Source organism: Centrocercus urophasianus, unplaced genomic scaffold (assembly GCF_019232065.1).
Source record: "Centrocercus urophasianus isolate 14NV4802_14NV808 unplaced genomic scaffold, USGS_Curo_1.0 seq_9, whole genome shotgun sequence".
NCBI lineage: Eukaryota > Metazoa > Chordata > Aves > Galliformes > Phasianidae > Centrocercus > Centrocercus urophasianus.
In genome coordinates this window covers 34,840,445-34,866,767 of record NW_024885532.1, presented here as the reverse complement: position 1 = coordinate 34,866,767, position 26,323 = coordinate 34,840,445, and the positions used below count along the sequence as shown (strand labels likewise).

General features: G+C 38.3%; 1 protein-coding gene across 1 annotated transcript; it reads left to right on the top strand.

The window, feature by feature from the left end:
• Window positions 1-25,831, top strand: CUL5 (cullin 5). Its single transcript, XM_042838838.1, has 18 exons — window positions 1-110; window positions 2,459-2,558; window positions 3,818-3,994; window positions 6,725-6,866; window positions 7,718-7,863; window positions 7,940-8,020; window positions 9,190-9,283; window positions 12,422-12,552; window positions 13,252-13,359; window positions 13,958-14,022; window positions 16,472-16,604; window positions 17,120-17,251; window positions 17,875-17,998; window positions 18,718-18,893; window positions 19,010-19,171; window positions 19,856-19,974; window positions 20,924-21,047; window positions 22,232-25,831. The coding sequence occupies exons 1-18, from the start codon at window positions 40-42 to the stop codon at window positions 22,424-22,426; spliced, it is 2,280 nt and encodes a 759-aa protein (XP_042694772.1). The 5' UTR covers window positions 1-39; the 3' UTR covers window positions 22,427-25,831.
• Window positions 25,832-26,323: the final 492 nt, after the last annotated feature.

Below are 26,323 nucleotides of genomic sequence, written 5' to 3'. Positions count from 1 at the left end.
AATAAAGGTTCGCTTCAATTTGAAGACAAATGGGATTTCATGCGCCCTATCGTTCTGAAACTTCTTCGTCAGGAGTCCGTCACGAAACAGCAGTGGTTTGATCTGTTCTCGTAAGTACTTCAGCATTCTGCATCCTTCTCTGCAGGAGGGGTATCTGTGGTTCTGCTGATAGAGAAGTCAGACCGTGCCGATGGCATGGGAGCACACGGGACAGAAGTGCTAGCTTACACTTCATTAGGTGTGCCTACTTCAGAATAAATGTACAGAAGTACTGTTTTATTGAGATTCAGATCTTTGCAGATAAGGTGGAGGAAGAACAGCAGAAATTTGCCTTCGGCCAACAGTAGTAAATAAGCCTTCCACCTGCTCACAAAGGTTTTGTTAGAGAGTTTGCTGCTTGGGCAGTAGGTTCTCGAGGGCAGTTCGTTATTCTGATTTAAATGCTTTTCTTCTAAAGTAACTTAAAAATGCTACTGAAGTAAAAGGATAATGCAGATAAACTGGTATAATTTGAGTAATTGAGTAGCACATATAGCATTTTTCAGACATTGTTTGCATCGTTGTACTTTCTAAAAATCCAAGGGAAGCAGATTGCTCTCTCGAGGTAAAAACATCATTGCATTTTCCTCCTTCCAAAAATCCTGAATTTACTTCCTGTTGCTGATTTTTTTTTTTTTTTTAAATACATCATGTCACCTTTGTCAGCATAGTAAGGAAGTGAGTTATAACCTACATATCAAAAGTTTATTTAACATTGTCTTGGTCTCAACATGGAGTTGTTTTCCCTCAAATGCTTCAGTTGCTTAGTGCTGCACTTTCTTCTGCTTTTTAAAATCACTCACTAAATTTTGTTTAATTTGAAATGATTTGTCTTCCAGACTGCATCTTTATTGCTCTTTTCAGTAAGAACAGTGCAGTGATTCTTCTTAGAGCCATCTTACTGCACCTGTCATGCTTTTCTGCCAACCAAACAGAAAGGTAGTTTATCATGCAATGAGTTTTAATATCTCATGATGTCACAGCCATAGGAGTTGCCAGAAACATGGTGTAGTTAAGTTACAAATTCAGTCCTGAATCATTGCTTTCATTTTTTTTTAATAATTAGGTTAGTAATTCTACATGAGTATTGAAATTTTTCCTTTATTATTTTGCTGGTTTGCTGAATTTTTGGATCATACTTAAGTGCCTTTATGGCAAAAATAAGTATATTGAAGGAAAAAAGCCTGCTCTTCTAGGTTTCTAGTTTTGGACAATGATTTTGTTAAGCTTTTTAAGAAAAGTATGGAAGATGTGTCTTCTGCCTGACCTTTGCGTATGATCTTCCAGCACTGCTTTTTACTTTGGTTATGAACTGATGGCATTCTAAGTTCATTAACACTTTTTGTCTGTGAAATCTATGTAAGTCCCACAGGTTCGCTAGACCTTTGTAAGTTCTTGGCCAGCACTCTTGTTCTGTGTAAAAGGAGCTTTTTATCGTGCATTTTGTGTTTTCAGTTTCAGACGTTTTGTCTTTTCAGTTAAACCGATAAAGTTGCTTTTGTATTGGAATAGCTGTGTTGAATTAATAGGAACAAAGCCATCCTGTAGATTATGTAGTTTCTTACCTGCAAAGGCTTGACCTTGTTACTGAAAGGAGGAAGAAATTACAGAGGGAGGTAATGAGTTTAAAAAAATCTTGGTAGGCCACATTATATATGATGCTATAGTTGAGGAGTGTAACTTGCCTTTTTTAGTCTTTAATGTAAAAAGGAAATAGAAGTTAAGTTACGCTTGCTGAACTGTCAGCTAGGAAGAACAGGAATGTTTGAATGTTGATTGAAATTGATTAGCAGCATTTTGCTTTGTGATGCTCCTTGGGAGCTTTTCTGCAGTTGAGCTGCACTTTAACGTGCTTCCACTGTCATGAAATGTTTGTGATCTTATTAAACCAGTTAAATATTGAAATTACCTGATCTCAAATCTCTCAAAAGCAAGGTTGGTTTCCTTTGCAGTGGAAGGATGTTGTAGTGCGTGGATCGTGGAACTCTGAGTGGATGCTGCATCTTAGAGTGTGTAGAATGACTGCGGGCTGAGTAGCAGTGCTTCTGTTGGCACGTAATTTCCATCTTTGTCAAAGAAAAGCTTTAAAAAGTTGTCCTTAATGCAGTGGGATTATTGGATAGGTGTTGGAAGCAGAATGGACTTCTCCGTGTTCTTTAAATCTCCTTCAGCACAATCCTTTCCTAGTCAGGTTGCTGTTACTGCTTCCTGTGCTTTCTTAAAGCTTCAGTTTCTTCTCCAAACACATTTTCCTGTTTGTGTTGTGCAGTCTAACCACTTATTTTTTTTTTAAGTGATAAACAAAATGCATATTTTTTTTCTTCTTATATATGCTAAAATTATGACTGCTTCTGCCTCGTACATCAGAGAATTAGGGTTTGAGTGATGGTTACTAAAAGGTGAATAAATTGTTTTCTAGAGACGTGCATGCAGTTTGCCTGTGGGATGACAAAGGTCCGGCAAAAATCCATCAGGCCCTGAAGGAAGACATCCTTGATTTTATTAAGCAAGCACAAGCAGTAAGTTCTTAATATTTCATGACTTCTATTCGTATTATTAGAAAAAAATTACCCAATAGTTCTGACATTCTTTGGATCTAAATGCATTTCTTTTTTTCCTGAAATGCTATGATATTCCAGAGATTGTAATTACTATGTGAACTTCTCTTGAAAAACAGAAGACAGCCTTAAGCGCTTGCTGTGGCTCATTGTTTCATTGTAGGCAGTGTTGTTTTTTTTAAAGCACTATTTTTGTTTGTCCAGCAGTACTTATGGAATTTTCTTCCACTTGAACATTTCTTGAGGCAAAATTTACTATAAGAAATTACTGCCTGGAAAATACTTTTTGTCTGGCTTCAGTGGTGTGCTGATGTATTCATCAATGCCTTTAAAATACATCCAATGTATGGCACATTAAAAACATCTGTTCTGTTGTCTCAGCAAGATTTGCTGCCTAGTTTTATGGACTCCCCACAAATAATTGAAGTCATCAGTAGATTCAAGGGAAGCTTCTGTTTTTAAAATGTGTAGCAAAAGATGCAGCAAGATTTTTTTTCTTAATTTTATAATTACTACTTTAATAAATTGCATTATAAAGGTCTGGGAAGAAGAAAAATGTCTTTAAAATCTTTCTTTAGTGAAGAGATTTGCACCGCTACAGCTTTGTTCAAAGGAAAGCAATTTCTTACGCTTGAAGCCTTATGTACATATTGATTTCTTTTATTTCAGTCCCTTCAGCTTGCTAGCACACATGCGTAAATGCTGTGCTGAGCTGGGCCTTCAGTATGGTCTGTGTGAGCTGTTGTTTTAGAGGCATTGCTTTAGGCCTTATGATAGGCATTGTACTGTGCTCCCAGGCATTACTAAAATATACATGTTAACTAGCTGTCTGGGCCTAATGAGAGCCTTGTAAATGCATTAAATTAAACTTTACTGCTCTGCATAATATAACACAATTCTTACAGGTTGGTGCCCTTCTGTAGGTGTAGTTGTGCTAATACAGGCCAATAGGGCCAAAGGTTTTAAGTTTTTTGGCTCGCAAATGGCTTAACAGAAAGTGATTGGGTTGGGAACGTACTGACAGCTCCACTGCTGTCACCTTTTACTGTTCAGAGAAGGTCCATGTGCCACGGGTTGATAACCGCCGCTCTGAACTAATTGGCACTTACGTACGTAGACATCCTGCTGTAACTTTTATTTTGTATTTTCAGTATAAGCAAAGTCAATGTACCTTTGTTTGTCTGTTTATAAATTACCTCCTCTTCTTTCCCTGCCTCCAGAGAGTGCTGAGTCATCAAGATGATACAGCTTTGCTAAAAGCATACATAGTGGAGTGGCGCAAGTTCTTCACACAGTGTGATATTTTGCCCAAGCCATTTTGTCAGTTAGAGATCACTTTAATGGGCAAACAGGGCAGCAACAAGAAATCTAATGTAGAAGACAGTATTGTCCGAAAGGTAAGTGATAGGTGTTCAAGAGTTCTGCTGCACGCTCTGTTCTGCCTTGGATAAGGCTAGGAAAGGTGCTCTGTACTGAAGATGAAATTGCACCAAGGGTGTTACGCGATGTATCGCTTTGCTTCGAGTGTGAGGGTCAAAGCAAGTGTGAAACTTCGATTTTCACCTCTGTGGCAACTTAACTCTTGTTTTGCTTTGGCTTTGTTCAAGTGATTAAAACAGCTTATTAGGGTTATTAAAGTTTTTGTTTGATAGATTTATTAATTTTTTAATGTAATAAATTGTTTGTTTGTTTTTTTAATTTAAATCCCAGTGGAGGGGAAATTGCAAACTCACCCCTACTCTTTATATACTTGCATATGTTATATAGTATGCTCACCTCCATTTACACAAGTGCGTAGTTTCTACCCCTAGTTTATTTCCCTAGGGCAGGATCTTAACTGGGGTACATCTCTGTCTTTTGTAGATGAACACTGTCATCTCAAGTTAAATGCAGCTGTTGATCTCAAAGTCTCCTGTATTTCCTACAGGCTGTCAGTCACATCAGTAAAAGTTTTGTACAGGCAAAATCTTATTTCATACACCGTTTCATGTTGAGGAGGTCAGGGAATGTGGCGATCAGTCGAGGCGTATTGGCTTGAAACTAAAAGAGGGGAGATTTAGATTTCATATTGGGAAGCACAGGCTGCCTGGAGAGCAGTAGATGCCCCATCCCTGGAGGTGGTGGAGGCCAGGTGGATGGCACTCTTAGCAGCCTGGTCTGGTGGAGGGTGTCCTTGCCCACAGGAGGAACTAGGTTGTCTTTTTTGTCGGTTCCAACACAAACCATTCTCTGGCTCCAAATCAGAATGGTAAGGAATGTGTAGGGGTTTTGAGTGCAGAGCTCTTAGTGTTCTGAGTCCCATAAATAAATGTCCTTGAAGTTGCTTTTATCTTTTACTACCAGAAAAAACAAAGCGTATCAGTTGTAGAGGGGTAAGTTCTTCAGTTTAAGGTGAATTGTTATCTTTTTCCATCGCAGAAAGTATAGATAGCGAAATGCAGTTTCGTTAACAGTCTTTTGGTATTGAAGATCATTTTAACTTTCCTGATATGGACAGGAAGAATAAATGAGCTCAAATGGGCTACCTGGGTTGACTTTTTTTTCCCAACCACTTGTTGTGACATGTAATCCGCTTTAGAAGGAAAAGAAGCAGGAACAGCAACAGAGAGAAATCACCACCTCAAGTTACCTTGTTTTTTTTCAGTGTTTGTTAGAAAAACCATGTGATCTCAGTAGGCTCTCCAAGATGTGGCAGACTTGAACTCTGCTGTATGGCAGGAGACTAAGAAATGAAAGGAAAGGTGAGGTGGGGCAGGGCAAATAATAAAATACTGGTGGCTACCAGTTCAGATACTGTTCAGGACTGAAACTGATGTCTGTCTCTCGCATGCAGTTCAGTTAAGTCCATGTCATGATTGAGTCATCAAAACCCAGTCTCCAAACTATCTTATTTCATACTTACTGCTGAAAGCAATTACCTGGCATCATTTCCCATAAGTTTCTACAAAGCACCTTTGAAAACTTTTCCCATTCTTGGAAAGTTCTTTATGTACTCACACAGAAGGATCTGCATATTTTGCTTCAAATATCTCCATCAAATTATTTTCTATCCACAATGTCTAAAAACAGCTTGACCATGACAAAGCTGTGCCTTTGACGTCGGTTGACATTCTCCCTGTTTTCTTCTCTGTTACTCATTTCAGCTCTTGTAAACCCATTCTGTGATCATACAGTGCAATTATAACATGCGTATTAATGAGGTTAAGATAGTGAAAAAGTAATTGAGGAAGCAGAATCAAATACAGCTTTGTTTTTAAAGCATTGCAATGTTTTAAGCGATACAGATTGAAATGCAAGTTTAGCTGAAATTGAGAAAATAGAGAATTTAGAATAAAGAAAGGCTACCTTAACTCTCTGAAAAGGATACCTGCCTTGCTGTGTTAAAATCTAAAAGGTACAAAGCAGGAATGGAGGCCCATGTAATCTTACCATTCACTGTGCCTTATAGCAGTATCAAGTCTTCCTAATCTCATTTTCTGTAAGCTTGTTCACAACTGTGAGGCAAAGTTTAAATCTGTATGTTTCACAATTCAAACCTCCTTTCCACTGTCAGTGCAGACTGATCATTGGTGTGCTTAAAGAGCATTCAGAGTAGTTATTGCCATGTTTGAAGATACATGATGAATATACTTTGCTTGCATGTTGAACTTTCATGTTGGAGAAATGCAATCCAAAAACATCTTTTCTTTTTTTTTCCTTTATGTAAGTGCCATGTTGAGTTGTAGTTGTTGTGGAGACTGAGCCTGCCAAATGCTCAACTGTGTTTGACTCAAAGGTACCCTAGGATTGCAACTCCTGACACATCCCAGTGCTGGGAACGTTACTTGGCTGATTGTTCAAAACTGTAAAATACAGAAATAACACTATAGAAGTTATACAGGAAAAATACAGAATGATACAATATCTGAATCAAATGATTGCTGCATCCCCTCGCTGTCCAGTTTATAAAGTAAGCTTAGCATATAAGCTGAATATTACCTCTGTGACATGGAAGAGCAAGTTGTTATATAGCCTGAAAACTGCATTCTCATTTGCTTTATTTCTGTTTGATATCTTGTGTTTCTTTGTACAAACTCAGATTTGCATGCACCTTTCTGACAGGATTTTTTTTTCTTCCTAACATGCAGCTCATGCTGGATACATGGAATGAATCCATATTTTCAAATATAAAAAATAGACTTCAGGACAGTGCAATGAAGCTAGTTCATGCTGAAAGACTAGGAGAAGCTTTTGACTCTCAGCTTGTTATTGGAGTTCGAGAATCATATGGTATGTCTTGCACGTGATCTCTTTTGCCTCCTTACTAAAGTAAATGAATTTTTCATTGTGGAAGTTGGCAGATGTGCTGGTAGGGTTGGAATGATTATCCCAGCATTTTGTTTGGATTTTGTCATTATTGATATGAGATACCAATTAAATTATGTTCAAGGTATCTTTAACTTCTAAGTGATTTTGCTATGTATCATTTTCTGTAAAAATCAGTATCTTTAAAGTGCAAACTGCTTGATGTTTCAAGGTTGCAGAAATAACCTTACGCCAGTGCAGCTTTCCATACTGCTTGTGATTCTTCAGGCAGTTTGAAGAAGCACTAAGCTGGCTGCATCTAAGACTGCCACTCGTCCTCCTTTGCAAAACAAAACCTCTGTCCATTTCTGCATTACCTGAATCACAGAATCACAGAATCACAGAATCACCCGGGTTGGAAGGGACCTCAAGGATCATGTAGTTCCAACCCCCCTGCCTAGCAGGGCCACCAAACACACACATTCAGATCAGGTTGCCCAGGACCCCGTCCAGCTTGGCCTTGAACACGTCCAAGGACGGGGCATCCACAACCTCCCTGGGCAGCCCGTTCCAGGGCCTAACCACTCTCCTTGTAAAGAAAAAACCTGCCTTTTCTTCAAAGCCCTGCAGCCTGTTTTTCTGGTTGTCTGCAGTTAATTTAAGTCTTTTGGAGCAAAGATTGGACGATTGGTTACCTTGAATTCAGAGCACCTTTGCAGGATACATCAAATTGTTCACTGCAACCTTTAGATATAAAGCTTACTTCACTGAGAGAGATTTGCTTATTGTTAGCCACACGAATTTCCAGGAATTAAGTTTAGACTTTCTCTTTGCAGTTAACCTTTGTTCTAATCCTGAAGATAAACTTCAGATTTATCGAGATAACTTTGAAAAGGCATATTTGGATTCAACGGAGAGGTTTTATAGAACACAAGCTCCCTCTTATTTACAACAAAATGGTGTACAGAATTATATGAAATATGTAAGTAAAAATTCTGCTGTAATTTTGTTCTGGAAATGCTGGTACTTAAAATGATGGCTGTTCTACTTCTGCACAGGCAGATGCTAAACTAAAGGAAGAAGAGAAAAGAGCACTACGATATTTAGAAACAAGACGTGAATGTAACTCTGTGGAAGCAGTAAGTACATTGTGTAGAAACATTGCCATATCCTATGTTTTATATACTATTATTAGCCATGAGTTGTCATTTCTGTGTGTTACAGTGCAGTAAGTTGTTACGAAAATGTTTTCTTTTGTAAGAATTATCCACTGTATTCTTTTCTTGTGAAAATCTGTATTTATAATCTGGCAGTTTACAATTTCTACAGATATTTTAATTGTAAATGTAGATTTATAGTTCAAATTAAAGAGCCGTTTTTTTGTCCAAATGTCTTTTTGCTCTTTCATTTTGAGTCAGGATTTCTTCTATGCTTAACAGTGGATGAGGATGAAAATAAGTATGCAGTCTAGTGAGCGAAGGGCGTCTCAAGGCTCATTTAGAGTACCTGAAAATGTTACTGCTCACTGCAATCAGAAGGAGCAATGAAAATTTCATTAAAACTGTTCTAGATTTCCTCTTAGGCTGAAATATGGCCATTTAGTACGTTCTGCTCATGACCCTTTCCCCCCAGTTGAGCAATATTTCACACAGTTCAGACTCTGGAGGAAGATTTAACTGCAGTGAGTAGTTCATAATTGCCTATGTTGGAATCAGTTCAGGAAACAGGTTATTTTAAATAAATACCCTTTAACTCTGAATTTACTGCAGTTGATGAAAATTTATTTTATGTCTTGTGTTAAGCTATAAATCATTCATTTTACATAGCTATAACTTGTATAAAGAGGCTGACAAAAGAGAAATGGTCTGGACATGTACAAGCAGTTTCTGTGCTAGATCTAGCTGTAGTGCCTTGTTCAAGCCACCCAGCCTGGTCCAAATAGGGTGTGCTGGAATGAGAACTATTCTTAGCTCTTGGATGTATACTTGGAAACTAAGTAGGGTAGTTGGTGTTCCAGAAGCGATGGCTCCCTTGAGGGGAAAAAGGCAGTAGAAATATCAAGCTGATTGCTAGCTTGGAAGTGTTCTTATCACGTTTGCTATCTTACACATTTTAAAGAAATACAGTTTCATGTATAGACTTTCCTGAAAGTACACCTACTTCTGAGAATTAATGAATTGCTTTATATTATTAATAATTTTATACAGCATACGTGTTGAGAACAGCCTGGATTTTGTGTCACAGGAAACTTGAGGCTGATAAGACTTTCAAGGCTAGATGAGCTAATTCTGTGTTTGCTACGTTTCAGCTGATGGAGTGCTGCGTCAATGCCCTGGTGACATCTTTTAAAGAGACCATTTTAGCTGAATGCCAAGGCATGATCAAACGAAATGAAACAGAAAGTAAGTGAAGCCTCAGAGCAGTGCGGGATGAACTCAGCGCTGACTGCATAAAAATAGATCTGCTGGTAGATCGAATTACTGTTTTTAATAGATAGTGGCAGTGTCTCACGGATAGAATGTTACTCCGTGTGGGGAACTTGTCCCACAAAAATGATTGTTGGTGGTGTTTTTTAGTCACACTTATGAAATCTGTAGATACAGTACCCTAACTTGAATGACGGAACAGCTCTAATCTTACTTGAATTAAATGAATACTTTGTTACTCTTTTTATTTAATATTTATTTATATTTTCCTTGTTTTTCCTACCGCTTATTTTCTTCATGTCGACTAATTTTGCATGTGTGTCATTTCTTGATTTGAGTAGTTCAGATGCGCAGTATCATGTTGTCTCATCTCTCCCCCCCCACCTCCAAAAAAAGTGAAGCATCTCTTTTCAAAGCTTTTTTTCTGCGAAGCAGGGATATTTTTCTTGTTCTGGTTATTGTTGCAGGATCAATAGGTCAGTGAACCAAATCTCTGCAATTGTTTGTGACTGAATACTGCATGTTAGCTCTGTGCCTTTTTGAAGTTTTAAAAAGGCATTCTAGCTTTGCTGCCAGAAATTGGGAGGTTAGTGTTCAAAAGTTTTGAGCTAGTCCTGTATGAGAAAATGAACTAGACAAATCCTCAGAAAGTCATAAATCAAGCCAAAATCACATGGTAATTACTTTTTTGAAGGTTCAATGTCCTGCAGACAGTATTTTTAGTATCTATATAATGCAAAGGTGAAAACACTTTTTTTATCACTTAAAATAGTGTAGGAAATATTTCTAAAGGTAGCATTTCAGAGAATACTTGTCCTCCCAAGCTATGTCGTGCCAATCTGCTTGTGTAGCAGTGTGATTTCTGGCAGTAATCCAAAGCTAAATCTAGAAAGCCACCAGCTTCATGTGAGTATAGGTTACAGCCTTTGGGAGATGCAGGTGGTTTATCTAATTGAAGAGCTCCAGATGATTTCATCTACAGTATCCAAAGCATTTTTCTTTAGAAACTTGTTGAATTTTTCCCACAGTCCTTTTTGGTTTTGGCTATCTCTGCCCAGTATTGCTGCCTGGTTACAAAGTACTTCTGTTTATGTTTGCTGTATAAGAGCTCAAGCATCTCTCCTTTTTTTTTCCTTTTTTTTCCTAGACCTAAGTTATGCTGTTTAAAATGCCTTAGTGAAGCATGCAAGTGCAGATGATTAAACATTTAAAGACTAGAACTATACATAGTAACATATACATAAATCTGATAGTGTCCTTTGCTATATTCTTCACTTGTGCATATGCCTTTCTGATGTTAATTGCCACAAAAAACGTCTTAATTTTTATCTTTAATGAACAACATCAGTCACAGAGGAGCTGGGTTTGTGGCTGTGAGCTGGGCGTTGATGTAAAATGCTCTGTTAAGTACTGGATATTTACATACTCTGCAAAGGAAGCAACACATGATGTTTTCTGCCTAAAATATATCCAAGATGTCATGACTTGCAAATGCTTCAGAATCATTTTAGTGTCTTTTTGTTTGCTTATAGGATTAAGGATGGGAGGCCTAAATTCTGTGGAAGTTGTTTGCTTGCCTCCAACAACGACAGTGTGTTCTTTTACCTTTTGTTTTCATAATGCATGCATTCAGAGAGGAATGCTTCATTAAAATATTCCTTTTTCTTCTAGATTTGAAATCTGTCTTTGAAGACTCTGCAGTCTTCTTTCTCAGACATTCTTTTACAAGAGACCACTGCCTTTTATTTTTTTTTGCCGTCAGCTTATTCATACCATCGCTGTCTTAGAGAAGCAGAAAGTGGTGCCCTTGATATATCTTTTCCTTCCCACCCTTTTCTTCTCTCGTGTCTCTTCCCTGCTCCCACCTTGTTTTAAACTACAGATGAAAAGATCAAATAAAAGTTGAGTGAGCTTTTTGGACTTGCCCTGAGTAGTGCAGTGTTGCCACCACCTACAGCACATCTGAATTGCACTAGCAACTTTGTCTTAGTTTTTTCCTGATTTCTGAAATCCTGTTGGTTAGCCCATTCCAAGTTGTCTCTAGTTGCAGTGCAAGCTTTTCTTGAAGGTTGTTGGTGATTTTCATTCCTTCATTTGTGCTGTGAGAGGTTTTTGGCTTTCCTGTGTGGTTCTGCAGCAGTTGTTGGGATATAAAAGTAACATTTCATCTTCTGTGGTGATAGGATCCTGCAGATGTTGCTGACTGAAGTATTGCAAAGGAGAAAACATAAGCAGAACATCTTATTTCTGGCTCCCTTTACTGTAGATGCGACATCAAGAAACTAAGCAAATCTGTCATCTTTTTTCCATCCAAAAAAGATTCGGAATCCACCACCAGTTTGTTCTCCTTCATTAAGCAGAGAACTTGGCTATGTTTAGTCTAACTCTCTGTGGACTCTACAATTATTTTAACCCAGGTGTTTTGCTGTGAACAGCTTTCTGGGGGTGATTATTGCTGGCTCAGTAAATATTAATCTTCTTGTAATGTTGAAATAACTTCACAAAAAGAAGATAAACTGTACGAGTTTTTCAAGTTTTCAAGCTGGTAACTTTCAGAAGAACCCTCTGGGGAAAAGGAAAGGAGAAAGTGCTGTTTATCCTGGTCAGTTAAACTCCCTGAGACTTTGGTACACGTAGATGAAACATTGTAGATCATACTTGAAGACACACAAAGTGAGCTCTATTTGGATTTAATTTAGGAAGAGAAGTCTTGAACCCATATGATTTCATGCACAAAGTCTTGTAGGCTTCCAGCTGAAAGAGGAGCATTTTTGCCAGGCATTAAGGCATTTATGCTGAACCTGGATTTAATTGAAATTGCTGCTGACTTTGTTGTATTTTTTTAAATTCAATTTTATATTAGGTGCATAAGTAAGTGTTACCTTACAACAGATATTTCATTTCAACTTAGAGGAACATCCTTGTGGGGTCAGGCCTATTAGTCTTCAAAGCATTTTTACTTCTTAATAGATTAACTGAATTATCTGTTCTTACACAGTCAGTTTCCTACTTGAGATACCCTTAAGTAAAAGTGCAGCAATTCTGTGTTTTGTTCTGGTTACTTTTTAAGAAAGGTTTTTGACCAGTGACTTTATCAGTATTTGTATCTTTCAGAATTGCATTTAATGTTTTCACTGATGGATAAAGTTCCAAACGGGATAGAGCCCATGCTGAAAGACTTGGAGGAACATATTGTTAGTGCTGGACTTGCGGATATGGTAGCAGCTGCTGAAACTATTACTACTGTAAGTGACTTGCTTTTAAAAAACAAAGCTGGCAGTTAAATGCTGTAACTGTAGGTCACACATGAGTGGAAATGGTTTTTGAAGATTCTTGGTCTTTCTAAGCATAGAACTTTGCAGTATCCTTAGAAATATTTTTTATTTTTAACTCCTTACATTTTCAATTGTTTCTTCGAGTGGTAAGTGCACAGGTTACTTAATTATGTGCTAGGATTAAAAAGGCATAATTAGTTTTCTCAAAGTTCTAACTTCCTGATGAAATTTGAGATATACTTTCAACTACCAATCCAGATATGGCTCTAAGTGTGGAAATTTTATAGGGTTTGCTTTCTACCAGTCTTTTCCAGCTTTTTATAATCTTTTTCTCAGGGTCTGGGAAGCCTGGGTATTTTCAGCAATTGGGATGTTCATTTTCTTGATCTCTGAAAGCATTTTTTTTCATTTGGAAGGTATTATACAGTATTTAAAACTTGTATTTTTTCTCTCTGTGTTTATTGTTGTATATAGGAAACATGATCCTGAAAGTCTGTGTTGAGGTTTACAATGCTGTAAAACTCTTGAGTACAGGGAATAAAAATAAAATTCTCCTTTGTAGTCCTGGAGCCCTAGGGAGACTATGGGATTATAGATGAGAGAATTAAGCTCATGCTAACTTCTGTGAAATCTGCTTTTTAATTTGATTGTTGCCTGTTTTAACTTCAGGATTCTGAGAAGTATGTAGAGCAATTGCTTACACTGTTTAATCGATTTAGTAAATTGGTTAAAGAAGCTTTTCAAGATGATCCAAGATTTCTTACTGCAAGAGATAAGGTATGTGCTTCTACTCACCACTTGTTTTCAGCTTTTTAAGGATTGTTAAAAACAATATTGTGATGCCTTGTGAGCACACGCTGCTAAATCTAGAAATTGCTCTACTCCGGTAAGTGTGTGAACTAAAAGTTGGTGTAACTAACAACTGATTTGTTCTGAATTGGTTGTGTAATAATGCATCAAGTTTCATTTGTGTGTAGCTTTGAAAAATTGTTGATTGGAAGATTCTCTGTTTTTGAGCACCTTTTAAATTTTAATATTGATTCAGTGATATATTTATGTTTAGAATTTATTGTGTTTGGGTGTAGTCATACAGTTTCAGATATGGAACCCGTTCCACGCAATTCCGTCCCTTTTTTAAGTTGTTGCTTAAGGTGGTGTGTTAAGGAAAAAAAAGAGAACGTAAAACATCAGTTAATGGAAAACTGAGTCACAGGGTTTGATCTCTCATATTGAAAATCAAATCTGCAATCTTTGAACCAATAGAACTAAATTAATTTCTTCCTGTGATAACCTAAAAAGGCAGGATAAAACTTCTGTGAATCACATATTGAGAAGAGAAATTGAAGCTCTGACTATCTGTGTTTATTTATTTTAGGCATATAAAGCAGTTGTGAATGATGCTACAATATTTAAACTTGAATTGCCATTGAAGCAAAAGGGGTAAGCCATATGAACTTTAATGTGAGTCAGGGTAATTAAATTGTTCAAGACAGAGCTTCTGTTTTTAAATGTCTTCAAGAGGTAACACTGCATTTAAAAGTGCCTTCTCTTCTTATAAAATTTCAGATGGATTATCCAGCCCTGTTGAGATGTGTTTCGTGTGGGAGCAGATCAGCGAATAGCAGTTTATTTAAACAGCTTTGTTTGTAGTAATTGTGAATCTTTTGTTTTGTAGTAATGAATCTGTTTGTCAGTTGAATTTAGGAACACTTTCCTGGATTATTGCTTCCAAAAAACTGAGCTGTAGAACTGCCAAACTCCAGTAAAAGTACTGGGTAATGCTTTGAGTGTGACCTGTGCGGGTTTTCTTTCTTGGTTGCAGTGTAGAATTAACCAGGTTAGCTTAAACATCTTTCAGTAGAAGATTAAGATGACATGCACTTGAGAGGAAAATGATGCTGATGGGGGCAACTCTGCTAGTTCAGCCTGGAGGAAATAGAAGTCAGTCAGATGATTGTTAGTATTTAACTTATGGTGGTTGGGATTGCTTATGTGTCCTTTGTAGTCTGACTTACTACAGAACCAAAGCTTACAGAACCAAAGGCTGGCAGCTGCAACTAAACTGGTTTGTCCAATCTTACTGAAGTTAGCTGAGGGGCACATATCTCCTGTTCCTATGCCTTTTGTGAAAATAGGAGCACGGGTAGATAGAAGAAGACTGAAAGAGACAGTTCCCACTTTGGAAAAGCCAGGCAACAGGAGACATGGATCCATATTGATCTCGTGTTGGCTAGAGCACGAATTACTGCATTCTTACAGTTTCTGGTGTTGAGATTATTTTTAAAAAAAATGCCAATATGAGTTTCAGAGGTGCTTTTTATTTATTTGCTAGAATTTCCTTATAAACTGAGCATTTGTCTGTTTTATGGAACATTTGCAGGGTGCACAAAATTATGTGCATTCTCTGGCGAGCCAGTCTGCACTTTCTAGGAGCCATGGATAAAATAAAATGTCTGCTATCTCACAAGACACCTGTACAAGTTGAAATGATTCTCTGCACTTTTATTAGTGTGGGTAAAGCCTGTATTTTTCCTATTTCCAGTTTATCATGTCTCATTCTTCCCGATAAATAGTCATCAATTTATCTTTTTCTTAGGGGAAAGGCATAATGAAACTACACTTCTCAGAGTTTATTATTTAGCACCTGTGAGTTGGGAGTAGCATAGGTATTGAAGTCTGTTCAGTATTTTTGTACAGAGAGTCAGAGAATGGTTGAGGTCAGCAGGGAGCTCTGGATCCTTCTGGCCCAAGCTCTGCTGAAGCAGGGCTGCTCAGGGCTGTGTCTAGATGACATGTGCTTCTTAACACTGTTTGCTTTTGGACTGATAGTAATGTGGGACGGAGATTAGCCTTGGTGGTTTTATTACTGGAAGAGCACCCTCACAACGGACTGGATCCCTGCTTTGCATACTTTGTAAAGATGTAGGCAAGATGGACTTTTTTCTATGTCTGTGTTTAGATTTCCCATGGGAGTATGCAAATCAGTGCCTGTATTTGACTCCTAAAAGCTAAATATACCTAGTGATCTCTTAGTGACCACTGTGATGGCAGTGGTCTTCTGTTCAGCATTCTTCTTCCTAAGCTCTTTCAAGTTCCCTATGTATACAGTCTCTTTTAGCATTTATCTACTGTAGATAGCAAGCAAGGGTGAGGGAATGAGCAAGAGCACTGGATTCCTGAACATCCCCAAGGCTTCTTAACTGCAGTCTTGCTCACTGCCTTTATTTTTCCAAGGGAATCCATTACAGAGAACGTTGGGCAACGATTTGAGACTAGAAATCAAGTTGGTGCCACCTGACACTAGGAATAATTTTATTCAACAGTAGGTTACAGGTTCAGAATGCAACCTTGTGATTGCAGGCCTTTTGAAGAACCTCAGTCTGTATACTGTAGTATCTCCTTGTTAACCCTCAAACTATTTAATCTGCCAGCTGTTAGCCTCCTGTTTCTGCCTCTTATGAAATAATTTCATTGTGTTGCTACATGATACGTGTGTCAGCTTTTGCCTCCTGGGCACTGCAGGAAGTTGTTCTTGAGAGTTGTCAAGAGGCCATACTGATGAGTGAAATATCTGCTAAGTTTTTGCTGGAATCCTCACTATCATTTACTTGATTAAAACTACAGTTTGAATATAATTGTACTTAGAAAGTTCTAAAATGAAAAGCAGTTGGAATGATCAAGCTGTAAAAGCTGTCTGAAAATGCTTAATAGTATTTATTCTTCCAAGAGGAAAAGGGAGTTGTCCCTAGTTTTTCATTAGTGTTGAATTCCCTTGTTCCACTATGGCCCTGCCAAGGGGAGTGCTTGGTCTGTCTTGTTCACAGTGTGACTGCTGCAGAATAACAGGATTCTCTTCAGTTTGAAGATATGTTGTTCTTTCTTTATTTAGTGTTGGATTGAAAACACAGCCTGAATCCAAATGCCCTGAGCTTCTTGCTAATTACTGTGACATGTTGCTAAGAAAAACACCACTAAGCAAAAAATTAACCTCTGAAGAAATTGAAGCAAAGCTTAAAGAAGTGGTATGTTCTTGCTTTCTTCTACTTGATTAGTCTGAAGAATGAATTTGGTTGGTGTATTTCCTCATGTGGGTCAAGGCCTTGATCTTGGAAAATAGTTATGTGAAGTGCAGCAGTAGGGAACGAGTTTTATGTCACTATGCATGTGTGTTTGTATCTTACTGCCCGTGCGGAGTTTCATACCTCTTTGTTGTCTTCACCAAATTAATATGCTGAAGTATTGCTCATTTAAGCTCTGGTGTGTTACGGTAGTGAAGGTTGGTGTAGAAAACAGCACAGGGTGCTTCATATTAATGTCTTCTGTGATCTAAGAGAAGTTCCTGGTGGCTGACAAAGGAACAATGTGAAGGTGCAACGTTATAAAAGCTTGATAGCTGGTGGCTGTGATAGCACAGGGTGGGTCCTCTTCAGTCACCCAAAAGTAGCCTTTTCTACTTCGTAGTCTACGGGGGCATTAGATGGGCATTTAAAGATTTGCCTAATGGTGCAAATAAATATACTAAAATCTTTTTTGACAGCTTTTGGTACTTAAATACGTACAGAATAAAGATGTTTTCATGCGGTATCACAAAGCTCACTTAACAAGACGCCTGATATTGGATATATCAGCTGATAGTGAAATTGAGGAGAACATGGTGGAGTGGCTCCGGGTGAGTAGCCTGTTGTCCTTCTGTGCTCGGCTGTTCCTGCTGTGTGTGCTAGTAATTCTCATTCTTAAATGCTTTAATTCCTACTCCTTGCTTCAGCAAGTTCTGTTTTAAATAGCAGGCTGTGCAGGTCATCTTACACTTCCATTTTATTATGAAACTTTGTGAAAGTAAAACAGCTGAGCTTTTATTAAGAGGAATGTTGATCCTAAGAATGATAATTATAGTTTTTAAAATATTTTGTGTATCTGTAAACCATATTTTCCCCGTGCAAATGAGCAAAATGCAGTGTACTTGTTGTTTAAGCATGTAAATAATTTCACAATTAGACGGTTGGTCTAATTGTGAAATTTTATGTAAATTAGAATATTACTTGAATGCCTTCATTCGTTTATTCCTTAATGCATGCATACATTCTTAAGCACATGGATTTCTTTAAAAGAATCATCATATACTCTTAAGGGAAACTACTTGTGATACATGCAAAAGAACTCCTTTGTATCACATAAAATTTGTTACAGTGAAGTGATGCTGTCCGTGTACCTCACCGCTCTGTTCTCTTTTTTGAGTTTATTACTGTTCTTAGTTGCCTCTGTCATAGTTCAGTGTTCTGTTTGTTTACACAGGAAGTAGGTATGCCAGCAGACTATGTAAACAAGTTGGCTAGAATGTTCCAGGATATCAAAGTATCTGAAGACTTGAACCAGGCCTTCAAAGAAATGCACAAAAATAATAAACTTGCTTTACCAGGTATTGTTTTCATATGATTTAGTGGTTTTAATTTCTTGTGCAGCTAAAAAATCCTGTTGAGCCTTGAGTTAAAATTATATCAACTGCAGGTTGAACGGTCTTCAGAGTGCTGCTACCCCTAGATTGGAACGTCTGTACTTTGCTTTTCTTACAGTTGACTCTTGAGCTATATCGTTCTGGAAGTTATTGGGTGTATCTTCTAGATATGGGCTCCCTAACTGTAGCTAAATTCCAGGTAGGGCTCGAATCCACCTCCAAGCAGGGGAATGCTTTAACTGTCCCCTTCTTTGTGCCCCTGTCATTCTTCATGAGTGCTTTATACTGCGCTCTTCCCTTACCTGCCAGTAGGAGAGACTGATGCACACTGCTAAGAGTTCAAATTGCATTTCTGAGATTAAATTTCACCGATGAGAAAGACAGAACATCCAACCTTGGGCCTGCTGCTGCTGAAACCCCTTGAGAGGTGCTTACCAACATCAGCTGTAGAGCTGCATCACTGCTTAAGGAGCTCTGCAGAGGGAAGACAAAAAAGCTAAGGTTTCAATCAGTATTGCTGACAGAAAACCAGTGGTCCATAAATGGAGTGTGTTAATGGGTGGGCACCTTGCTGTTTCTGGAAATTCAGTCCCTCCCAGTTGTATTTAGAACAGGAGAAGAATGCATTCTGTTTGTCTGCCTGTTACACCTGCAGTTTCGTATAATCCAGTATTGTCTTGCAGCTGACTCTGTGAATATTAAAATTTTGAATGCTGGTGCCTGGTCCCGTAGTTCTGAAAAAGTATTTGTCTCACTGCCCACGGAATTAGAAGATCTCATCCCAGAAGTTGAAGAATTTTATAAAAAGAATCACAGTGGTAGAAAACTGCACTGGCACCACCTCATGTCCAATGGAATTGTAAGTGTATACTTCTTGGTGCTTCAGTCTGAATGGCAGTACTTTGTGTGTTTATGGTAGCAAGAAAGCTTGTTATCCAGAAAGCCTTTCAAGGAAAATTGTCATTCTGTTCACAGATAACATTTAAGAATGAGGTTGGCCAGTATGACTTGGAGGTAACAACATTTCAGCTAGCTGTGCTGTTTGCATGGAACCAAAGACCCAGAGAGAAGATCAGCTTTGAAAATCTTAAACTGGCAACTGAACTCCCTGATGCAGAACTTAGGAGGACTTTATGGGTATTTTACTTTCTTTTGAAACAGATTTCTTCCTGAGTTTTTGTACTCTGAAGTACGGAATTAATATTTTTAAAGTGCTGTCAGATAATACTTCAAAGTGTGAACGCCTTTTTTCTTAATTAATCAATTGTGAAGCTGGCTTCTTGTACTACTGTTAAGCACACACAGCCTTTACATTAATGTTCTCTATGCTTGGAATTACGTAACGTAAGCTTTTGAAGACAGCAAGATCTTTCTGGCCTTATACAGCATAAAGCACACAGTTGGGATTGTGGTTTGTGGAGTGGGACTGGTCTAATTCTAGGAACTCTTGATAAATGTATGTTGCTTAAAAATAATGCATTTGCTCTATCAGTCTTTTAATAATTTAGCTCCCAAAAGAAAAGAGAAATAATGTACATCAGGCAGCACCACACGCTACTTCTGTAGCCGTGAGTTTGTGCGTTTTTTCTTTTTATTATTTTACTTATGGTAACTCATTTCAGAAAGAGATTTGGTAAGCTATGTTTCATCCTTGATTTCACTGGTGACTTTGTGTTGCCCGCTGGCACCTTTGAACAAGGCTGTGTGGTTCCTCCACAACAGTCTGCACAGCAGTGAGCGATGTTCTAAAGAGTACTTGTTTCCATTTAGAAAGTCTTGTGTTTTATTTTCATTCTTTTTTTCCCCCCTTTTTCTCTGTAGTCTCTTGTAGCATTTCCAAAGCTGAAACGTCAGGTTTTATTGTATGAACCTCAAGTCAATTCACCCAAAGACTTTACAGAAGGAACCCTCTTCTCGGTGAACCAGGAGTTCAGTTTAATGTAAGATGATGCTTGAAAATGAAAATAACTATGTGCTTTTTTATAGTTAACCTTCGTCCTTGGAAGTTCTCAAGATTCAGCTAGACACAGGCTTATAGTAATTTCTGTCCTGGCTTATAGTCATTACAGTCCTATAATCATTTCACTTTTAGTGATAGTTGTGCTTCAGACAGGTGGTTGAAGCAGATGACCTCCAGCGGCCCCTTCAGACAAGTGTTTGTATAGTTCTGATTTCTGTGAAGTTAAATTTCTTAGATGCCTGGGGATGAGGTGCAGAATTGGAGGCTCTGCCATCTTCCCATTGCTAATGAGTCCATGAGGTTTTATGTAGGAAAATGCCAAGTGTGCTGCTGCTGGGGCTTAGTTTCTTGCTCAGGGACATGGTGGTTCATTTGTTCCTGTCGTCAGGATCACAAGCTTTGGGAAATGATGTGAACACATGACAGAAGAGACAGGCTGCACAGAAGTGTTGGGGGTGACCAGTGAAGAATGCCATCAGCTTTTTGCCATGTCTGCTATGATGTCTGTTTTTTCCCTCTATTTTTTTATGCTGTACAGACACTTCTTGTGATGAAAAATGAACTAGTCCCGTTTCCTGAACTTTGTTGTAAAAACTCCTTTGAAGAACCCTAGTTTTATGTAACTAAACTGAAATATGTTTCTCTAGACATCTATTCTTTAAAATAGTCCTGGTAACTTCTCAATTTTGAGAGCTATCAGTTTCAGCTGATGAATTTTGTTGTAACATTAGTACATTGGTGGTGGGGTTTTTTTGTGGAGGAATTGGCGTTGAATTTGGATCAGCCAGTATCCCAATCCTGCAATGCTTCTAGTCTTATAAATGTCTGATACACAATGGTTCTCCTTGCTGCTGTAATTTAACTTTAGTAGGAATTCCTTAGTTGAAAATGTATCTTTGCCTTATTTTTATACAATACAACTTTTTCAGAAAAAATGCTAAAGTTCAGAAAAGGGGCAAGATAAATTTGATTGGTCGATTGCAACTTACTACAGAGAGAATGCGAGAAGAGGAGAATGAAGGAATAGTCCAGCTAAGGATATTACGAACCCAGGTAAGTGTGTGTCAGAGGAATGTTACAGTTCTTTTTCTTTCTTTGTGTTATCACAGCCTCCTGTTGTTGATGAATGAAATGAGTGCTTTTTAATCCCACTCAGGCTTCTTCGGTATGGTTCTGATACTTTGTGAGGAGCTCATTCTGTGTGCATGTGTGCTTGTAGTCACAGCCAGATTAAACTCCAGGACAGCCAACCCGTAAAGTGTCTCACCTCTCTTAACACCCTGGCCATTCTTTTAGCCAAAGGGTTAATGCCTGCATGTGCTTACCAAATGAGAACACCTTGTAAGTGCTACTCTGACACTAAGCTTGTATTTCACAAGGTTTGTCTCAGATCACCCTGACTTCTGCTCAGAGGATGAGCAGGTGAAAAAACACCAGGTTTTAGTGACTAACTCACACTCTAGATGTCAAATTCTGCAGATTCACCATTGACTCAAGTTGTATTGCTTGTGCATCTTGCCAGTGTTCCATTCTGTCACTGTATCACCTTCTTTGTGAATATAGTTCAGTATCTGCTTAGGCTTAGGAATTGTGGCTTGCAGTTAATACCTGATTACTGACAAATTCAAAGCCATTTACTTCATGGTTTTATAACTTCCATCATGCTTTGAACATATCCTAAATTAGCCTTTTGTACACAGTTTCCTTTGGTTTGAGTCTATCAAGTTCTTGGCCACAACCTGGAAGACAACAAACTCCATGGTTTGACCTTGCAAGTAAAGAGTGTTCTTATTGTGTTGTTTGTTTTCTTTTTCAGCATTCTTGATTTACTTTGTTCTTTCTCGTAAGCATAAGGAATAGAAACTCCCAGTAGATCTTCGTACTGTTTTATTCTGAGGTTTAATCGTGATGGTGAACATGGGCAACTGGCTGTAATTCACAAAGGTGAATTCAGCATAGAAAAGTGTATTCAGAGTGTGTCTTTTCCAAGTGGGTTAAGGTTTGGCCCTCACTTCAGGAATACGTAAGCAAGAGCAGATGTTGGCCTTGCCTCATTTTAATTGAGGTGTCTTAAGTGCAGTACTTATAGTGGCAAAATAGTTCTTACATTTGATTATTGAGGAAGAATATGCATTTCTTTGCTGCCTTGCTGTACCGAGGGTCCCCTGTTAATGCTGTGTTTGCTTTGCCATTTCCACCAGACATTTCAAAATGTTTTTTCTCTCATTCCCCACCAGGAGGCTATCATCCAAATAATGAAAATGAGGAAGAAAATTACTAATGCCCAGCTTCAGACTGAACTGGTAGAAATATTGAAAAACATGTTCTTACCACAAAAGAAAATGATAAAAGAGCAAATTGAATGGCTTATAGAGCACAAATATATCAGAAGAGATGAGTCGGATATCAACACCTTCATATATATGGCATAACGTGAGGACTGAGATGCTGAGAACACAAATGGAAGGGTGCTTGGACAGACAGCTGCAACAGTTTGTGCTGCAAAGGACCTGTTTTGACTTTCATTACGTATTAAAATCCCTGCCTTACCTTAAAGAGGACTCTATTTTGCCAATCTCATTCAGCTAGCATGATGGCATTCCCTTCATGTTGCACACTTTTAACAGCATGCTGTTTTGTGGGAAACTTGCATTCATGAAGAGCCCATTGTGAACTTTTAAAAGTAGATTTGACTTACACCCACCAGGAAGAACAGGTTTGGGTTTTTAGATGACCAGTACTTGCACAAAGGAAAAATATTCAAATATTCATGCACTGAGGAACTGCTACTAGTTTTGTTTTGGTTTTTGTTGTTGGTTTTTTTTTTGTTTGTTTTTTTTTTTAATGCAATTAGGACTAGAAGTAGCACTTTCACTTTTGTGTTTTGGATCAACAGAGTCATGTACTGTCCACCTTTGATCCTTTTTGTAATAACATTTGAGAGACACATGCCTCACAAACTGATACATATTTGTTTTCATTAAAATCTGTTGGCTAGAGCAGTGCTTCAATCTAGTAACTGGATTTTAATATTTGACACATAAGTGACATAAAAATAATTCCAACTCATGGGTGATACTTTCCTTTAAGCAAGAGAGCATTGTTTTTAAATTGCTTTCTGTAAAGAAGTGGACATACATTATTTGTTACTTTATTTGGACAGATGATTTGGTACAATCCTCTTTGAGAAGGCAAAGCTTTCTTGAATGATATTCCACTATAAAAACAGTTTCCATAGATAGGTCTGTTATTCAAACAAAAATATTAAATGTATTTCCTTGTACATTTAATATTTGTATTCCAGGTATTTAAATATGACATACATGTAAGCGCATTAAAGAGAAATTGATACCCAAATTCTCAGAAGATAACGCTCAAAGATTCCTGTATTAATTCCTCACTGGTAGCTCTCTCTGTATGTATAGATGTAAGGTTAATCACATATTGGCTCTTCTGTTCCTTGAAAGTCAACGTCTTTGAAACTGTCAGAATGGGAAATGCAGTTCTAACAGAAATGGTAAAAAGCTTAGGAAAAATGCCCTGTGTGATGTATGTGGAGAGAGTGCCAAGGACACACCAGGAATTCCAATTTCTTAATGTTACCTCTTCTGTTGTCAATCATCTGAAGTAGTTGTTTGGCAATGCTTGCCTCTCTGCTGCTCTGAAATGCCCCTGCATGTCCTGGGCTGTCATAGGACTCACTGGAGCAGAGTGCCTGTCTTGGGATAAAAGGTAAGTTGAGCCTTACTCAGTTCTGTATGAATATTCGTATATAAATTGCAAGTGTGCATTTTTTTAATTTACCAGCCGAGTACAATATCTCAAGGTCTTCTCAAATGATTGAAAGAGGGTAGAGGATAGGATTGACCTTAGTCAGAAAGGAAAACCTTCCATTGAAAGGAGGAGTTTATTTTTACATGGTTGCAGTAAAGGGTGAAATAAGAGCAGTTTAAAAGCAAACTCACTGCAGGAGTGGCTGTTTGCCCCCTTAAACCAGCTGCTTGGTCTGCTTACTAATGTACTTGCCATCGTGACTGCCTGCATGTGGTGTGTGCTTGGTCCTCTGTTTGACTGAGGAATTTGCAGTACTGGAGGTTTCACGAGCAAGAAGAGATGTAGAGACGCCGAGACCTGGCAAAGTAGTATTTACAAACTACAGATTAAGCTCGATGCTTTTATTGATTAAAAACAGTTGATGCTGTTCAAAAATACCGCATCTTTTTTCTTCTCCTGTGGTGTTGCTATTTAGAATCAAAAGCAAGTGGTGCTCTGTGTAGTTAGCCACTAAAACCATTCAAATGGTAGAAAACAAAATTCTAATAAAATCCTTGTGCTACGGGCGTTTTGGTGTATGGAAGGTAAATTACAGGCAATGAGTGCTCAGCTGAGATAGTTGGGAGAAACTGACAACCCAGAGCTCTAAAACGTGACAGTCTGAGCACAGCCTCCACCATAAGAAATTCCAGCCCTTAAGCACAGGAACGCACAGACGGAGCGCTGTGAGGGGGCAGTGCAGCTTCTGAAGCATTGACTTAGGTTGAGAGGAGTTGAGAGCGTCTTACATGCAATCATTCAGGACGTTGGAGCGCATGCAGAAAGCAGCAGAGTGTTAAAATCTAACAAACTGTTTTCCCTCAACTAATAAGTATGAAATAGTATAACCTCAAAGTTACCTATGTACCTTCTCAACACCTGGGATATGGAAATACACTTGGTAATGTGCCTACAACGTGGTCATTTTTCTTTAAATATATGCTGAAAATGGATGTTGGTTTTTTATTAAATCTGAGAATCACACCAGCAAATTTGTTAAAGATGCAGAATCGTGTTTAGCATCCTTCATCAGGTCACTTTCACCAGTATGCACTTAGAACTCCTATCAGCTGGGGCACAGGGAGGTAGCTGGGCTGAATGTTCTTTTGAGGATGGCAGAGTTCAGCTCTGAATGAAAATGAACTATTCTTCATTTGCAATATGGCAACAACGCACTTTTAAGGCTACAGTTCTTAGCTATGAATTCATATGTCCAAAGACCTTGCTTAAAAGAGGTGCTGCATCTGAGAAGCATGTTGCCACACACTGCCACGGTGAACGGCTATGGAGAAAACCTGTTGTAGACAAGGGGGGGAATCGCTCTTAATGGGTTTAATTATAAGGAATACTGTTAAAACTTTCTCTGTCCCAACAACGTGATGAGGATCTCAGTTTCAATTTTGAAGTCTTCCATTTTCCTCTTTCCACAGTTGGTGTTCCTAGCTCCTATTTTTGTTCATCTTTCATTCATTTGTTACGACTGTAATGCAATTGCGTTTCCAAAAGGAAATGTGACTTTCCTGTTACCACCTTTATAAACTTAACCTAAACGTATTGAATGTTCACACGTTGCATTGATTTGCATTGGGATGCCATTGTCCTGTAAAGTGCGCATTTTAAAAATACAATTGGCAAAAAGATTTGATAGTTTTACAGAAAGATTTGCTATCTCAAACTGTTTTCTATTTTCATTGAAATGACTGGGATGCTACCTTTGTAATTCTTTGAGGTCAGATTTGTGAAATAAACAATACACGAAAGCTTTCCTGTCATATACACTATATGTAGTCTGGAGTGTTGAGCAAACTTGAGTTCCTGAGTTGTAATATCTATCTGCGTATGGTATTTACAATTTTGAATGTGTGCCACTACCGAGGCGATAACGCTGTACAGTTTGGAATGGTGGTAGTTTCTGTATGGCAGTCCAGCTGAACTATTTTGATGTACTGCTTAATTTTTGAATTTTATTTTTTAAGTTGTATAATTTATTTTCTTGCAAAATAAAAATGTAATATAAAAGACTACGCATGTTAGCAAGATATTTTGGTCTTTTTCTCCTGCTAAAGGTTTTGGTCTCTTTCAGGCGCCGCTCCTAAAAAACACCAGTAGCTGGAAGTGGCTGGATTCCAAGTCTCAAAGTCTATTTTGATCAGTGTCAGTTTAGGAAATAAAAAGCAAAAAGGCAAAGTGGGGTGAGGGAGGAAAGACGCATAAAGACTTCCAGCTCCTTTCTTGTCAGGGCCTTCAGGTACTGAAGTCTGCAATGACTTAAAATGGCCATCACTGATCATTGCTGGTGCCTTCACCGTGTTGCTGGGACTGGCTCACAGAATGGCCCAGGTTGGAAGGGACCTCAGGGATCATGAAGCTCCAACCCTCCCCCCACGCCCCACATGCAGGGCCACCAACCTCCCCATTTAATACTAGACCAGGCTGCCCAGGGCCCCATCCAACCTGGCCTTGAACACCTCCAGGGACGGGGCATCCACAGCCTCTCTGGGCAGCCTGTTCCAGCA

What these genes read in the sequence shown, in the direction of transcription:
- CUL5 (XM_042838838.1), top strand. Translation starts at nt 40, where the DNA reads ATGCGCCCTATCGTTCTGAAACTTCTTCGTCAGGAGTCCGTCACGAAA. An exon ending in TGGAGTTCGAGAATCATATG is followed by an intron (nt 6,867 to 7,717) that starts GTATGTCTTGCA and finishes TTCTCTTTGCAG; the next exon opens with TTAACCTTTGTTCTAATCCT. An exon ending in AACCAGGAGTTCAGTTTAAT is followed by an intron (nt 19,975 to 20,923) that starts GTAAGATGATGC and finishes CAACTTTTTCAG; the next exon opens with AAAAAATGCTAAAGTTCAGA.